Here is a 16,059-nt window from a genome sequence, read left to right on the forward strand (position 1 = left end):
TGTGGTTGGCAGGATCACAATTGGAAATAGGTACAGAGAGCATTAGCAATGAGTACTACAGCCCCGCCTTATCTGGGGGGGGTATGTTCCAAGACTCCCAGTAGATGCCTGAACCCTATATAAACTGTCATTTTTTCCTATATATACATACATATGATAAAGTTTAATTTATAAGTTAGGCACAGTCAGGGATTCACAACAATAACATCATAAAATAGAACAATTGTAACAATATATTGTAATAAAATTATGTGGATGTGGTCCCTCTCAAAATATCTTATTGTACTGTACTCAACCTTCTTGTGATGATGAGAGCTGATACAATGCCTACATGATGAAGTGGAGTGAAGTGAATGATGTATGAATTGTGACTTAGTGTGTGAGGCTACTACTGACCTTGTGATGTATTACTTCTGTGATCCTGGATCATTGAGCCATGACAATGTCAATGATTGGATATCAGGAGCAGACAGTGTTGATGGCTGGGGAAATTTAATATTTTCACATTGTGACTGAAACTGCAGGAAGCAAAACCATGGATAAGGGGCGATACTGTAGTTGACAAACTGAAGCGATTCTTAGCACTCTTCCATCCCTATTCTGGCCCTAGGTCCAGTGGCTCCTGGACAACTATGAGACGGCCGAGGGCGTGAGCCTACCACGGAGCACCCTCTACTGCCACTACCTGCTGCACTGCCAGGAGCAGAAGCTGGAACCCGTCAATGCTGCCTCCTTTGGCAAGCTCATCCGCTCTGTCTTCATGGGCTTGCGCACCCGCCGTCTAGGCACCAGGTGGGGCCACCTGCCCCTGACAGCCACAAGGACCTTCCCACCCCAAGTTATCCAGCGCCTCAGCTACCCCTATCATGCCCTCACTCACTCCCCTGCAGCCCCCCTGGCCTCTCTACAGCTTCCCCCCCAGGGCCTTTGCTCCAGCTATGACTGATGCCTTGTGTGCTTTCCCCTACATTTTACTCAAACATCCTTTGGCCCCCTTAACTAAAACTGCAGCCTTTCCCTACCTCTCTGACACTCCGCCCCTTCCCCCTTCCTTGCTTGCTTTTTCTCCTTATCACTTCCCATCATCCAACATGCCTTTTATGTTACTTCCCTTGTTTCTTATCTGTCTTCTGATGCTGAAATACACACACCTTGTGAGTACAGGGGCTGCACACAGTCAGTGCTTAATCAAGGGCCTTAAGTCAGTAAATTCACACAGGAAGGAACAGGGAGCCATTCCACAAACCCACCCTTCCCTGCTTTTCTTTTGCAACTCCTACGCCTACACATGCATCTCTCAGTTCGTTTCCACCTTAGGCATCACCTCATAACCTTGGGCAAAGTGCCACATCTCTCTGTGCCTCCATTTCCTTACCTGTCCATTAAGCAGTCTTCATAGGATTGGGATGAGGAGCATGTGGATTTGTATGTGCTCAGATCTCAGAACAGCACCTAACATGTTCTTACGACTAGTAGTCAACAAGTGTTTGCTGCCTCGTGCAAGGATTGGGAGTTGAGGATGCCCCAGACACTGGCCCCGTCTTCACAGAGCTTAGTTGGCACTTGGGGGCCTCTTGGCACCCGCAGCCCCTATGCTACCCCAGCACACATCCCCGGCTCTGTGGAATGTGTCTCCTTGCTGTGGGCTGTGTTTGGTCCCCAAGTAGCAAGGAAACAGGTGTGACGTGAAGCTCCCAGTGGATGACTAGCGGCCTCTGCAACCCAGCCCTCACTTTCCACCTCACTCCCAGGGGCAACTCCAAGTACCACTACTATGGCCTGCGCATCAAGGCCAGCTCGCCCCTGCTGCGGCTGATGGAGGACCAACAGCACATGGCCATGCGAGGCCAGCCCTTCTCACAGAAGCAGAGGTAAAAGGGCAGGCTGGACCCTACACTGATGGGTAGGAGATGGTATTTTGGCTGACCCCCACCCAATTGCCCCACCCACCCCTTCTCCCCCAGGCTCAAACCCATCCAGAAGATGGAGGGCATGACCAATGGTGTGGCCGTGGGGCCACAACAGGCCACCGGGCTGTCAGACATCAGTGCGCAGGTCCAGCAGTACCAGCAATTCCTGGGTGAGAGCCCCCTGGCCTATGGGCTGGGGCCTGGGTCAGGGTTTGTGGTCCCCAGGAGGTTTGCTTGTCTTCTCTGAGCCTTGTCATCCCCCACTACACATGGGGGACTCCTGCTTAGTAGGAAAGTGATGACAATCAGATCCCAGGATGAGGCTCCAAGGGGACAGGCAGGTAGGGGACAAAGGGCCTCATGGTGTCCCTTCCTGCCCCCAGATGCCTCGAGGAGCCTCCCTGACTTCTCAGAGCTCGACATCCAGGGCAAAGTGCTACCCGAGGGCATCGGGCCTGGGGACATCAAGGCCTTCCAGGTCCTGTACCGGGAACACTGTGAGGTAGGGCAGCCTGACTGGTAGGCGGGGTGAGGGAGGGCCATGCTGTCCCCCAACACTCCTGAATGTCCAGCCTCCCCAATAGGCCATCGTTGACGTCATGGTGAACCTGCAGTTCACCCTGGTGGAGACACTGTGGAAAACCTTCTGGAGGTACAACCTCAGCCAGCCCAGTGAGGCACCACCGCTGGCCGTGTGAGTCTAGGAGAGAGCAGGGAGGAGGGGAGAAAGGGGGAGGACTGTGTGAATCAGTACCCAGGGCTGGGGGGGCTGGACCTCAGGCATCCTGCAGTTGGTAGGGTAAACATGGCCTTCTGACCCCCCCTCCATAGTGTGCATGTGTATAGGTCTGACACTGAGTGCATGGGATGGGGTGCCCCACTGAATCATTTCCTCCCTGCAGTGGGTGGGTGGGTACCTGTGTCCCAGTATGCAGAGTATAAGACCCCATCAGACCCTGGAGGCACTGGAGCTGATGTCAGCCTGATCTCAAGGGTCAGCCAGAGGCAGAAAGCACCTGCCTGACCCCAGGGGTGGGGTGCCCACAGGCATGACGAGGCAGAAAAGCGGCTACCCAAGGCCAGCTTGGTGCTGCTATCCAAGTTTGAGCCCGTGCTGCAGTGGACCAAGCACTGTGACAACGTGCTATACCAGGGCCTGGTGGAGATCCTTATCCCCGATGTGCTGCGGCCCATCCCCAGTGAGTGCACTGCTGCTGCCCCCTCAACCCCACTCCCCGCCCACAACCCCTCAGTCCTCATCAGCCCCCACTGCCACCCACAGGTGCCTTGACCCAAGCAATCCGGAACTTTGCCAAGAGCCTGGAAAGCTGGCTCACCCATGCCATGGTGAACATCCCTGAGGAGATGCTGCGGGTGAAGGTGAGGGTGTGGAGGGCCAGCCTGGGTTCAGCCCAGCTCCCCTCTCCCAGCTGCAGGGCCGAGGTCTGGGGGCTGGTGACTGGGTACCTCAGTACCCTGCCCAGTAGAGGCAGTAAGATTTGTCCCCATGCCTGTCCCCTTGGAGCGAGCTTTGGGCGTTTTCTTACAAACCAGCTTCCTCAGTTACCCATTTCTGAAACAATCCCTTTGTAGTTTTTTTGTACACAACACAGCATCTTAAAAATCAACTGCAGCCCTGGCCTGTGTGGCTCAGTTGGTTAGAACATCATCCCATACACCAAAAGGTGGTGGGTCAGATCCCTGGTTGGGGCGCATATGGGAGGCAACCAGTCACTGTTTCTCTCTCACATCTCTTTCCCTCTCTCTCTCCTCCCTACCCCCCTCTCTGAAATCGATGAGCTTGTCCTCCAGTGAGCATTAAAACAAAAAACTGCAAACTTGAAGTAGTTTTCTTCAGACATGCTCAAGAGAAAGTGCTTTAAGTGTTCAGAAATAGATAAAATCTAAAATAAAAAAAAAGACACTGACAAGAAAACAGAACAATAGCCCTCTTCGTCAGTGCTGCATATTCACTAACTAAGAAGTGAGGAATTAGATTGTAAGTGCTTGCTCTTGGGCAAAAAAGGGAAAAAAAGGGTTTTTTAGTCTGTAAACTTCTAACAAGACAACTAAACAGAACTGATGTCTAAAGAATCACCCCTGGGTACACTGGACACAGAGCAGGGCTGGGAGACTGTGGGGAGAGCAGAAGCTGGATCCAGGGGAAAACCCTTCAGAACTGACAAGACTAGTGTATTCACTCATTTATTAAACACACATTCATTGAGTGCTTACTGTGTGCCCACCATGGTTCTTAGTGCTAGCAGCACAGCAATGACCAAGATGAACAAAATTCTCTCTTTGTGGAGCTGACATTCACTAGAGTAATTGAAACAAAATAGAACAAAACTTTATTGGAGCAATGCCCTTTCTGGACAGTGCTCTCTGAGATTTTGTTGTGTCCAATAATAATAATAATGGTTGTCAGACACAAACCATTGATTATTATTATTATTATTTTTTACCCACACTTTGGGTGGTGGACACCCAAAATTTGAAATCTCCAACCCCTTGATCTCCCAACAAAAGCAACAAGGTATACTCCCACCCTTCTTAGGAGAAAGAAAAGGGCTCAGAGAGGTGGTGTGTGGGTTCTGTGGAAGCCGCAAGTTACCCCCAATCGCCCCCAGGTGGCAGCTGCTGGCGCCTTTGCGCAAACCCTGCGGCGCTACACGTCACTTAACCACTTGGCGCAGGCGGCGCGCGCTGTGCTGCAGAATACAGCGCAGATCAATCAGATGCTGAGCGACCTTAACCGTGTGGACTTCGCCAACGTGCAGGTGAGCGCAGGGCGGGGCAGGTGAGCGTAGAGCTAGAGGGGGTGGGCCACCGGGCCTGGGGTGGCGGCTGAGTCAGGGGGGCCTCCTCCCACTGTGCCCCAGGAGCAGGCCTCGTGGGTGTGCCGCTGCGAGGACCGCGTAGTGCAGCGGCTGGAGCAGGACTTCAAGGTGACACTGCAGCAGCAGAACTCACTGGAGCAGTGGGCGGCCTGGCTGGACGGCGTCGTGAGTCAAGTGCTCAAGCCCTACCAGGGCAGCGCCGGCTTTCCCAAGGCCGCCAAGCTGTTCCTCCTCAAGTGGTCCTTCTACAGGTGCCGCCGGCTAGGGGGATCTGGGGTGGGCGGGGCCGAAGGAGGCCCTGCCTCCTTGGAGGGAGTGGGACCAGAGAAGGCCCCGCCATCCTGGAGGGTTAGGTGGCCTTTTATAAAGGTAGATGTCTTGGTGGAGGTGGGGGCCGCGAGAGCCCTCTGCTCTCACTGGCACATCGCACGGAAGCCTGTGCGGTCCGACTTGGGTAGCTGGGCTTGCTGGAGCCTGCCTCGGGAATGGAGGGATGAGGGGCGGAACCCAGCCTTATGCCTTCTCTCCGCTGCTGCCCCAGCTCCATGGTGATTAGGGACCTGACCCTGCGCAGCGCAGCCAGCTTCGGCTCCTTCCACCTCATACGGCTGCTCTACGATGAGTACATGTACTACCTGATCGAGCACCGAGTGGCCCAGGCCAAGGGCGAGACCCCCATTGCTGTCATGGGCGAGGTGCGAGGCGGAGCGCTGAGGGTGTGGGCGGGGCACCCCTTGGCGGGACTCTCACCCTTTCTCCTCTCCCCTTCTTCCAGTTCGCCAACCTGGCCACCTCGCTGAACCCTCTAGACCCGGACAAAGGTAGATGGGGCTTGTCCCTGCCCCTGGCCCAAATCCGGGATAGGGCGGGGCGCAGGCTGGGGTGAGAGGTACCTGCTGCAGGGGGCTGGGGACTCCACGCCCTGCGCTCATGGTACTGACCTGTGTGCCCCAGATGAGGAGGAGGAAGAGGAGGAGGAGAGCGAGGACGAGCTGCCACAGGATATATCGCTGGCGGCCGGTGGCGAGTCTCCCGCGCTGGGCCCGGAGGCCCTGGAGCCTCCAACCAAGCTTGCCCGGACAGACGCGCGAGGCCTCTTCGTGCAGGCGCTGCCTTCCAGCTAACCCCCTGGCCTCCCTTGTCCCGCTCCCCGCCCCCTCCGCTCTCCACTCTAGGGTCCCTCACAGCTTCTATGGCTTCGCTGTCCCCACTCCAGCCTCTGCCAGGGCGGGGAGGGGGCCTCCCAGACAGGGAAGGCAAGGGGGTCCCTGCCCCGGACGGGTCCGGCACAATCACAGGGCCGGGTGAAGCCACAGCTGCAAACTGACACAAAAGACGTGCCTTAAGGAACCCGATGCTGTGCCCAGGTGCCCTTTGGGGCAGCAGCCTGGCCCCTTGACCCGAAAGGCAGCAGCCTCTCCCTCCCCGCCCTCAGGGGGCAGGCAGGCAGGCCCCCCTACCCTGTTAACTTATTCAGCTCGCTGGCTTTGCACAGCCTGTCCTGGGCCCAGCCCTGAGCCCCGGGTGGGCACAGGTGGGCATCACCTAGGGACCGCCCCTACTGTCAGCAGCAGCCCTGGGACCCCTCCCCCAGCAACCCCACTGCTCCCTCCTCCTTGGTATAAGTGCAATTAAAGCCGTGGGTGTCGCATCTTCTCTAGAGCTGGGTCCTCCCTTGCCCCATAGCCCTGGAAGGGGGCACTGCCCGGCCTGGCTCTAGCGAGGGCCACAGGGGGCACCACCTCCAGCTTCCAAAGAGCAGTGGGCTGGGCCTGGTGCCGGAGCCCGGAGGGGCCTGCTGCAGGCAGCAGGGCCTGTAAGTGGCCTGCTCCGTCAAGGCCTGGGCTCCACTCGCTCAGATCCAAGACCCCCACATCCCACAGCTGGTTTGTAATGGAACCTCCGTGCTTCTCCCTGCTGTGCGCCGCCCCCCACATGACTATTGTGCGATTTGTGAGTGCCACCCAAGCGGGGTCGGTAACTTGGGTTTTTTTCCAACCATCATGGCCTTATCTGTTCCAGTTTTCTCAGTGTTTTCAACCTGTGAGATAGATGTTTATGGCAAAAATCACAAAAAAAGAAAAAAAACAACTGACTTATTGTATAAAAATCACTATTTTGTGTGCTCCGCAGTGCTGCAAGCTTTTGGGGTGGCCGCCCACTCCCCTCCACGCCCTCCGGCCTCCCCTCCCAGCAGTGAAAGTGTGGTAGTCTAGTGTGCCAAGCGTTTTCTACCTTTTTGTAGTCTTTCTTAAACAATAAACTCTGCTGTGATATTTGGCTACTGCTGACTTGAGGGCCTTAGGGGGGTGGGGTGGGGTGGAGGGGGTAGGACCTTGCCCTGATCACAGTAAAGGGAACTCAGTAAGGTTCAGAAATAAAACATTTATTACATGAAGAGGAATAATGGGGTGAGGGGATGACCACAATGTTTGCCACTTTAGGTGGAGGAGGCTGGGGGCAGGAATCGCGGTCTATTCAGCCTCCCAGGGGGAACGTCCACACCTGTAGCCTGGGAAGGAGGCAAATACACAAGGAGCAAAGGCCCATGCCCAGTGCAGGATGAAGGCAGGCACTGAGGCTTTTTGGACGGGACACCCTCCCTCTGCCCCTTCCCAACTTAAATAGGCATAAATAAGAAGCATCCAGACTCTCAGGCCACTAGGGGCTGCCCTGCCCAGCCCCCTTCCCACAGCCTAACACTAGTGGTGGTCGTTGGGCGGCCAGCCAGCCAAGAAGAGGCTGCTAGGAAGGCGGCCAGCTCCCAGGCCGCGGAGGTAGTTGGAGTCAGTGTCCGGGCCGGCCAGACCCTCACAGCACAATCCATGTGTATCGCTCGCTGTCTGCCAGAACCTTCAGTGAGCACCCTGCGGAGAAGGGTTGGGACAGACCATGGAGTCTCTGCAGGCCCAGCTGCGGGAGGAACCTGCCTCTTTTCTAGACCTGACTTGGGCCCAGAAAGTTCTGGAAGGCAGAGACCCTGCTGTGTTAACTCTGCCTCCCACCTGCAGCCACCCAATGTCTGTTGAATGAACGAGCAACTGGCTGGGGGGGTCTCCAGGTGCCACACCTGCCAGGCTCTCTCCGAGCTGACCCCCAGGCATGCCTGGCTAGGCTGCCCTCCCCTCACCCCAATTCCACTCCATCCAGCAACACAGGACTCTGTCTACTCGGCATGGCCTGGCACTGGGATAATGACCTCTGTGCTATTATCACTAGGTCACAGGGCCCACCTTTGTGCAGTGCCTCGTTAGTCATCCTGTTGACATAGCGGCCGCTGCTCTCGGGCACCAGCCACTTCATGACCATGTCCACACAGCTCTTGCGGTATGAGCTCCAGACACTGCCGCTGAGGGCAAGAGGGTGAGAGCTCTCATCACTCTGGCCACCCGGGCCCAAGCCCGGGCCCAAGCCCAGCCTTACCTGGTCTGCCCTTTGACCTCAGTGAGATCGCCCACACTGACTGTCATGAAGATGCCCGTGTTGAGGTCCCATGCCACCTTGAGGCTGGTGTGATACGTCTTTGGTCTACAGGGGGAAACAGGAGAAAGGGGTGGGACCACCACATCCATGAGCTGCCCCAGGAGCTTTTGTCTTTGGAGCAGTAACAGAGTACCTGATCCAGGTTTGGGGGGCAGGGGGATTCTTCTCACATCCCCACTCTCCTGCACTGAAGGGTCTCAGTGTGGCCCCCTGCTGGGTGAGAGTAAGGTCCCTGCCCACTCACCGGAGCTGGCCTTCCTCTGTTGGGGATGGGAATGCCAGGAGCAGCAGGCCAATGTTGATCAGGACCTGGTTGGTTTCAGGGCAGACCTGGGGGATGAGAGGTGGATGGTGACAGCTATTGAGGGTGATTCCCAGAGCAGACAACCCCTGGACCCACTTTGTTCCACTCTTGGGCCCACCTCCAGGATGACGATGTCATAGTCACTGAAGGAACAGAACTGGTGACCCCAGGTGGCATCATGGCGAATGACTTCATTGATGACATACTCGAAGTCCAGCGTGAGCTGCTCCACTGTCAGGTACTGACCCTGTGGCAGCAGGCAGAGGGGCAGGGGGAGACCTGTACCAACGACCACCCCAGCAGGCTCCCTGGGGCTTCCCCTTGTCCTGTCTGCTGCCACCACCTACCTGGACAGAAGCCCGCTCCCGCATGGGCCTCAGACTGCGGCCACGGAGATCAGTCACCACAAAGGGCAGAGAGATCTTGTCATCCTCGAACTCTGAGGGGGCAGGAAGTGGGGGTAGGGGTGGTGGGAGGCCTGAGGCCCACTCCAGGCCAGCCTCCCATGCCCAGGGCCCTGCCTGCTGGGTGGACTCCTTGCTCACCATCCTCTGGCTCTGTCCCTTCGCCGGACCCCAGCACGTAATACAGCTTGGTGTAGTTGACATAGCCAGGCTCAGGGGCCAGCTCCTCCGCTGCAGGGGGGCTGTCCCGGGGTGCCACCTCCCCACCTGGGGCCAGAGGCTCAGGGGATGGGTGGCAGCAGCTGCCCAAGGGCCCCGTGCCAGAGGGTGGCCGAGCTTCCTCTGAGGTCCCACCCTTGGCCTCTTTGGCCCTGCGGAAGATGTCAGCCACAAACTCCTTGGCTTTGGCGATGGCAGGTGATGGCTCAGGGACCCCAGAGGGACGGGCTGGGGCCACCTCAGGGCAGAGGCTGGGGAGGGCTGGGGGCACCTCTGGGCTCTGGGGCCAAGGGGGGCTGGGAGGGGCCGGGGGGTAGGTGGTATGGTCATACAGGATTTGGCAGAAGCTGCTATCGCCTGGAATATAAAAAGAGATGTAGTTGTTGGGGGTGTGGGGGAGAGCAGTGTCAATAACAGAGCTCAAGTACAGGACTCTCTCCTGCCCTGGGGGGCTCTGAGAAATCCTATGCTAAATGATCTGTATGAAACATGCAAAAGAGAAAGTGCCTTTATATGCGTGCACATGGACACATTCATTCTAACCTTATTCTTAAGCATCTACATACGCCACACACTGAGGACACGAGTAAACCAGATAGACAAAAAAAATCCCTGCCTTTGGGGAGGCTGAATAGTCTACGCTGACAGCAGATAAATGCCACATAAAAAACAAAGCAAAACAGCCCTGGCCCATGTGACTCAGTTGGTTAGGAAAGGCTGCTGGTTCCATTCCCAGTCAGGGCATATACACAGGTTTCGGGTTTGGTCCTAGGTTGGGGCGCGTGCAAGAGGGAGCCGATAGCTCTTACATCAGTATTTCTCTTTCTCCCTCTCCTTTCCTCTCTAAAACTCAATAAAAAAATTAAAAACAAAGCAAAGCAAACAAACACAAAAAGGCACATCCTGGCAGGGTGGCCCAGTCAGTTGGAGCATTGTCCCATACACCAAAAGGTGGCAGGTTCAATTCCCGGACAGGGCACATACCTAGGTTTCAGGTTCGATTCCCTGTTGGGACACGTACAGGAGGCAACTGACCGATGTTTCTCACATCAATGTTTCTCTCTCTCTCTTCCTTCCTCTCTAAAATCAATAAAAACATTTTTAAAAAGCAACATATCCCCTGATGAGGATTAAGAAAAAAAAGCCACATAAGTTTGAGAGTTTACTATACCCCATCCTCCGCAGTGTGAGTCAGGCTGGTACAGGCAAAGCCTGGCCAATCTGCAGCCTCTATGTCTCTGCTTGACTAGGGCCACGCTCCCTCTGGGGATATGGGCTCAGTCACTGAGAGCCCCGCCACACTCACTGAACTAAGCAGCACCATGGCCCAGCCCTACACCCAGCCTGCACCACCTCCTTTGGGCCCCCCCCCAAGCAATGGGGGTTGGGGGTGAAGGTGTTCTTCTCGGTTCAGAGAAACTTGTCCAAGACCATACCATGAGATAATTCTAGCCCACCAATTCACTTCTGTCCACCAGAGCGGTGATATTTCTGAAAGTGAGAGGAATGAAAATGGAAAATGGCCAAGTCAAAATTCTTCTGGCCCTAGCCAGTTTAGCTCAGTGAATACAGTGTTGGCCCTCGGACTGAAGGGTCCTGGGTTCGATTCCGGCCAAGGGCATGTACCTCGGTTGTAGGTTCAAGTCAGGTCAGGGGGTGTGCAGGAGGCAATCGATCAATGTATCTCCCTCACATCGATGTTTCTCTCTCTCTCCCTTCTACTCTCTGAAAAACAACGGAAAAAATACCCTCAGGTGAGGATTAAAAAAAAGCAAAAACACTTTGCTTCTGTAAATACTCTCCTCCTGTGAGATGAGTGTTAGACATCAGTGACAGTGCCCCTCCCCTGGGCTGGTGCACATGGCTGAGTACTGTCTGATGTGGTCCTTCCTAACAGGACCCACAGCTGTGAGGGCAGGGAGAATCGACCCCATCCTGGACGGGCTCAACAGGATTGCAGCTCAATGAGGGGCAGGGCCTCGCCCAATTGGACACAGGTGACCAGGGCAGAGGCAGGAGGCCCCTGGTGGCCACACACAGGATGCCCTGGTCCTAGCTAGTTTGTGGGCTCTGCTTTTATCTTATTTTTTCAAATACTAAGAGAGTTTATTTAGAAAATTACAGAGGTAGAAGTGAGTCAGCTGGGCTGCATAGGCTCAGGAAACAAGGGCTCTTGGAGCTTAGGAGAGAGAAAGGCAAAAGTAAAGTGCCCGGGGGGGGGGGGGGGGGCATGAGGGAGAGCTTGTCTGTGGGCTCTGTTTTAGACATTTAGTCCTCTCTTCACGCCCACAGCCCTCCTGCCCCCGGAGCAACTGTTTTAACATTGTTAGTGGGCATCTTTTTATTTCACTGTATTCTTGCAAAACTGAAACATTTTTAATTTACACCTATTATTTGGTTATAGATCTTGTATTTATTTTCCATTTGCAAATGACTTTGAGATATGCTTCCTGGACAAGATTCTGGAGCTCTCACTGAGTCTGCTGATCTTAGGAACGTACCTGCCACATCCCTAGGAATGGACACCGGGTGGCCCCCAGCTCTCACCACTACAGCCTTGGACATGCACAGTCACAGGGCAGCTGGGCCTCAATCACTCTCTGTTGCCATGCAGCCCTAGCAGTGCTGAGGAGAGCCACCAGGGCTCCACATAGTAACCACCAGCCAGTGGCATTATCCAGCTTCCTAACAGTTGACACTCTGTCAAGGGACATCACCTTCTGATTTTCACTGGTATTTCTCTGATTACCAAAGACATAAGAGGGCCAACTATCCACCCACCACTCCTTAAAAGTTTGAATTAACATTTCTCCTTTTGAAGAGAAGGCAGTACTACGCAATCCAGCATAGTAGCTGCTAGCCAAATGTGACTTTAAACATAACTAAAATTAAATAGTCTAACACTCAGTTCCTTGGTCACATGAACCACTTTCATGTTTCTACTGGTGGCAGCTATAGTGGACACAGATATGGAACATCCCAACCCCGCTGTTCTAGAGGACACTGTTGGGGTAAGGCTAGGTTTGGATCCTACTTGAGGCTGTGTGACCTTGGATGAGGCATCTCTCCAGATCTGTCTCTTCCTGTCACATGGGGTAGTGATAGGACTGACCCAGCAGGGCTTACAGAAAATGCTAAGACTGTCGTCAGACCTGGGAGCCTACCTGCCGAGTGGACTGAGACAGCACAAGCCACCAGGGAGTAGCTGGTGTTGAGCAGTACCACCTGGTCCTTCTTGAGCTGGAAGGCGGGCTGGAAGGTGGGGAAGGGGTACACCACCTGGTACTTGGTGTGCAGCATGAAGCCGTGTCGCAGGCACTGCGCGCTTGGGTCACCTGCAGCAACACATGCCCATGGGCTCAGTCACCACCCTGGAGTAGGGAAGCAGGTGGCCCGAGCTCTGAAGCCCCCCAGCCCCTCACCTGGATGGGCCCGGCTGGCTTCCCGGCAGGCGGCACAGCGGCCTGGTGGTGGCACAGCCACTGTGCTGATGTAGATATCTCGGTGGTTCTCGTCACTCATCATCATCATGTTCATGAGCATCCCATTGGCTGAGCGGGTACTGAGGGCCAGCATAGCCTCAGCTGCCTGGCCAATGTGCCCTCCCCTAGCCAACCTCAGCCTCCCCATCCCTGAGTCTCACTTGAAGCCAAAGACGATGACCTTGGAGGCATCACTGGGCCACTCACACACAGTCAGGTACAGGTCGCTGTAGATCTCCTCATCCTGGAAAAGCCGCACCTGCCGGATCTGAGTGGCATGTTTGTGTCAGTTCGGGGTCAGAGCAGGCCGGGGCCCACAGGAGCCCACCCAAGGCTGCACAATGCTAGGCTGGAATTGAGGCTGGCAGAAGCACACCTCTGGTGATGTGACAGGCCGGGGAGTCCCAAGCAGCCTCCAGCCACACCCCTCTGCCTTCCTGAGGACAGGCTGGGGAGGCAGCCTTCACAGATGGGGGAAACAGAAGGCTGGACCCAGGATGACGTAGCCCACGGGAGCCCTGCCCTAGCAGAAGGGACTCGGCCAGACACATTGGTTTCCAAGCCCCATCCACCCCAAAACCCATTCACGTCAGAGTTCATGTGTAAACTGGGGTAATAGCACCCACCACCTGGGGTGGTGGCCCACTTGGTCATAACAAAGCTAATGGGTCCCACCTGGCCTGAGCCTGTGAGGTTCTATGAGCTGTATACACTGAGTTCTATGGATTGTATATACTGACTTGAACCACATAAAATTGCTGCTATTTACCAATTTTCAACTCTTAAAAACAGCAATTTCATGTGGTTTGACCTAACACAGAGCCTTGACCATGACCCAATGAGCATACTATCTCCGTTTTTTGAACACTGAAACTGAGGCTCAAAGGGGTGGCATGACCTGGTGGGTTCATGCTGTTGGGCGCTGGGCCTGGCCCTACCAGCTTGAGCTTGCTGTGCACGTTGAACTCCCACCAGTACAGGTGGTAGATGTAGAAGGAGAAGTCATCGTCCCCACTGCTGCTGGTGTAGGAGAGAACGTACCGGCCACACTTGGAAAAGCCCAGGAAGATATGTCTGGCGGGGCACAGGGCAGATGGGCCATGTCAGGGTCAGCCAGCCCCCCTACCCAGCACCCCCCCACACACACACCCCTGGCCTTAGACTCACCCTGCATAGAGGAAGTCCTCATCCACGATGCTCTTAAGGGAGACGCAGACCCTGGGCGGCAGCTTCCGGAAGAGTCGAGGGGAGAGCTGCCCACTGATCTGGAGAAGGGGTGGCCAGGGCTCTTGAGGCACCATTAGTCAGAAGCCACCTGCAACCTCCCAGTCCCCTCACCCAAGGTAGTGCAGCACTGAATGCAGGCCTACTCCCTGTCAGCCATAACAATCAAGGGTGGCCCAAGCTCTGGAAGGTGGGATCAACTGAGGAAGATGCATGAGCTGGACTTTTCTTGAGTCTCCGTCTCCACCAGGGACCCAGGCCACCCTCCCAGCCTCACATTTCTTCATCCTCAGAGTCCCCAGACTCTGAGGACCAGCTCTGGCATCACTCCCTTTCCCCCAGGAAGGTTCCTCAGTCACCCCTGTCCACAATGGGTCAGTCACCTGGCTGCCTTCCTGAAGGCTACCTAACGGCACACTGAGCTGTGGGTGTCAGCTGCTAAGGAGGCTGGCATGGGGGCTTGACCAACTGCACTCACCTGTCCTCAACCCACTAGCCTATACATGGGGTGCTCAGGACAGCCATGGCCTCAGCTGGGGACCAGCTGCGGCAGACAAAAGGCTGGGGCTGACCAGTGACCTACCAATTCCTTCCTGATTCCACCTTCTCAATTAACTTAGCCTCCTTTGAACCCACTCCCTCATCTCAACAGCTTCACCAAGGAAGGGTTTGGGGAGACAGGCAGACACAAGCTGGGTGCTAGGTGATCTGGATCCTCCTACCCAGCCTGATGGTGGATAAACAGTCCTGCCCTCAAGAAAGTCCAGTCTAATGGGAAAGAGAGCCCTGTCTTCAGAGCTTCCTGACAGATGGGGTAAACAGACCAGCCCTCAAAAGAGAACCTAGTCTGATGGAACAGCCCTGTCAGTGAGGCCCAGGCTGACAAAGACTACTCGATACCCAAATACCCATCCAGGGAGCTCCCAAGCTAAGGGTGGAGCCACAGCCCAGCCCAGGGAGCTCCCAGGCTAAGGGCGGAGACTGTCCGTGCCCTTGGGAGCTCCAGTCAAAACGAGGAGACACAGCCCCGTCCTCAGCTCCCAGCCTAACAGAGAAAGCATACGCCCTATCCACAGTGACACAGTCGTAACCCGACTGCTGCTGACCTGACCAAAGATTCACAACTCTCTGCCCTCCCAGAGCTCCCAAACTGATGGGGGAGAGATACTCGCACACTGGAAATTTCTCCATCTGATGGCGGAGAAAAAACCCTGCTCAGGTGGCTCCCAGTCTGAGAGGGAAGACCAGGCCCTCTCCAGGGAGCTACCTCCCATTCAGTAGGGGTGCAGCAGCAGGTACAGGAACTCCCAGCTCCCGTGTGGTTACTGCAGCACAGAGAGAGGAACACCAAACGGAGGAAGCGCAAAGCCGGTAGCAGAGGCTCTGCCAAGGGGGCGGGAAGGCTCCATAATGGAGAGGCCACAGGAGTAGGATTTTGAAAAAGGAGTCTGACCCTGGATCGCCCCCTCCCTCCTTATTCCTCCAGCGGCCCCTCCATCCTAGCCCCGTCGCTGGTGCCCCGCCTCCAACCAAGCCCCCTCCACAGCCCCCAGCATCCAAGCCTTCTCCCAGGGGCGCCGCCCAACTCCCTCCCTCAGAGCCCCCTACCCCGGGACTCCGCCCACAACCCCTCACCCCGCAAACGCCCTCCCTCCCTCAGCTTCCCTCGTCCCTCTTCCGCACCCTCCGGCGCGCTCCTCCCAGACTGTGGACCTCACCTTGACCCGCTCCAACTGCTTGAGTACGTGCTCCCGCCGCCGTCCCCCTGCACGCTTCCCGCCGGTGCCCCCGGTGCCGCCACCGCCACTCCCGGCCCCGCTGTTCCGCTCCGATTTCGAGCTGGGCGCCATTTTCATCCCCTCCCTCCACTTCCGGAGCAACCGGCCTCTTCGCCCCACCCCCGCCGTCTCCTCATTGGCCTTTTCACTAGATTGTGGCCCGCCGGTTGGGTAAAAGCCCGAACTACGGGCCTCTTCCCTCTGTGCCTGTCCATCACAGCCACCTCGGCCCTTGACTGGTAGGTACAGTACGACTCCCGCGGTTATCGACATATTCCCGCCTTCCCGCCAGTACGCACCAGTCAGAGGTCCCGTTTGTGCCTCACGCCGAGACGACTTTGACTCGATAGGCGGAGGCCCGTGTCCGTCTCGAGGGCGTCACGCCCCTCCGTAGCTGGTGGGTTTCTATGGAGAC

At 55.9% G+C, this 16,059-nt stretch overlaps 2 protein-coding genes across 2 annotated transcripts in view; one reads left to right on the plus strand and one right to left on the minus strand.

Moving 5' to 3' along the window:
- RFX1 (regulatory factor X1) overlaps positions 1 to 7,026 on the plus strand; it is a 31,378-nt gene extending 24,352 nt beyond the window's left edge. Inside the window, 12 exon segments of the mRNA XM_087816757.1 lie at positions 611 to 792; positions 1,752 to 1,871; positions 1,965 to 2,080; positions 2,294 to 2,412; positions 2,495 to 2,604; positions 2,958 to 3,109; positions 3,193 to 3,290; positions 4,541 to 4,690; positions 4,793 to 5,001; positions 5,292 to 5,445; positions 5,526 to 5,571; positions 5,705 to 7,026. Coding sequence (XP_087672883.1) covers positions 611 to 792; positions 1,752 to 1,871; positions 1,965 to 2,080; positions 2,294 to 2,412; positions 2,495 to 2,604; positions 2,958 to 3,109; positions 3,193 to 3,290; positions 4,541 to 4,690; positions 4,793 to 5,001; positions 5,292 to 5,445; positions 5,526 to 5,571; positions 5,705 to 5,874 — 1,626 coding nt within the window. The 3' untranslated portion in view covers positions 5,875 to 7,026.
- A 94-nt stretch (positions 7,027 to 7,120) lies between these two features.
- On the minus strand, positions 7,121 to 15,722 carry DCAF15 (DDB1 and CUL4 associated factor 15). The gene is made up of 13 exons (XM_016217978.2): positions 15,585 to 15,722; positions 13,810 to 13,907; positions 13,581 to 13,716; positions 12,804 to 12,910; positions 12,583 to 12,722; positions 12,325 to 12,495; positions 9,083 to 9,517; positions 8,885 to 8,976; positions 8,656 to 8,784; positions 8,478 to 8,563; positions 8,174 to 8,278; positions 7,984 to 8,099; positions 7,121 to 7,617 (listed from the first exon to the last, which is right to left on the minus strand). The coding sequence occupies exons 1-13, from the start codon at positions 15,720 to 15,722 to the stop codon at positions 7,562 to 7,564; spliced, it is 1,809 nt and encodes a 602-aa protein (XP_016073464.2). The 3' UTR covers positions 7,121 to 7,561.
- Between the last annotated feature and the right edge of the window lie 337 nt (positions 15,723 to 16,059).

Source organism: Miniopterus natalensis, chromosome 4, assembly GCF_054644295.1.
Source record: "Miniopterus natalensis isolate mMinNat1 chromosome 4, mMinNat1.hap1, whole genome shotgun sequence".
NCBI lineage: Eukaryota > Metazoa > Chordata > Mammalia > Chiroptera > Miniopteridae > Miniopterus > Miniopterus natalensis.

Coding starts and splice junctions, on each gene's coding strand:
- DCAF15 (XM_016217978.2), bottom strand. CDS start 15,722: ATGAAAATGGCGCCCAGCTCGAAATCGGAGCGGAACAGCGGGGCCGGG. Junction 13,908..15,584: donor AGCAGTTGGAGCGGGTCAAG/GTGAGGTCCACA, acceptor CCCCTTCTCCAG/ATCAGTGGGCAGCTCTCCCC. Junction 13,717..13,809: donor GAGGACTTCCTCTATGCAGG/GTGAGTCTAAGG, acceptor GTGCCCCGCCAG/ACATATCTTCCTGGGCTTTT.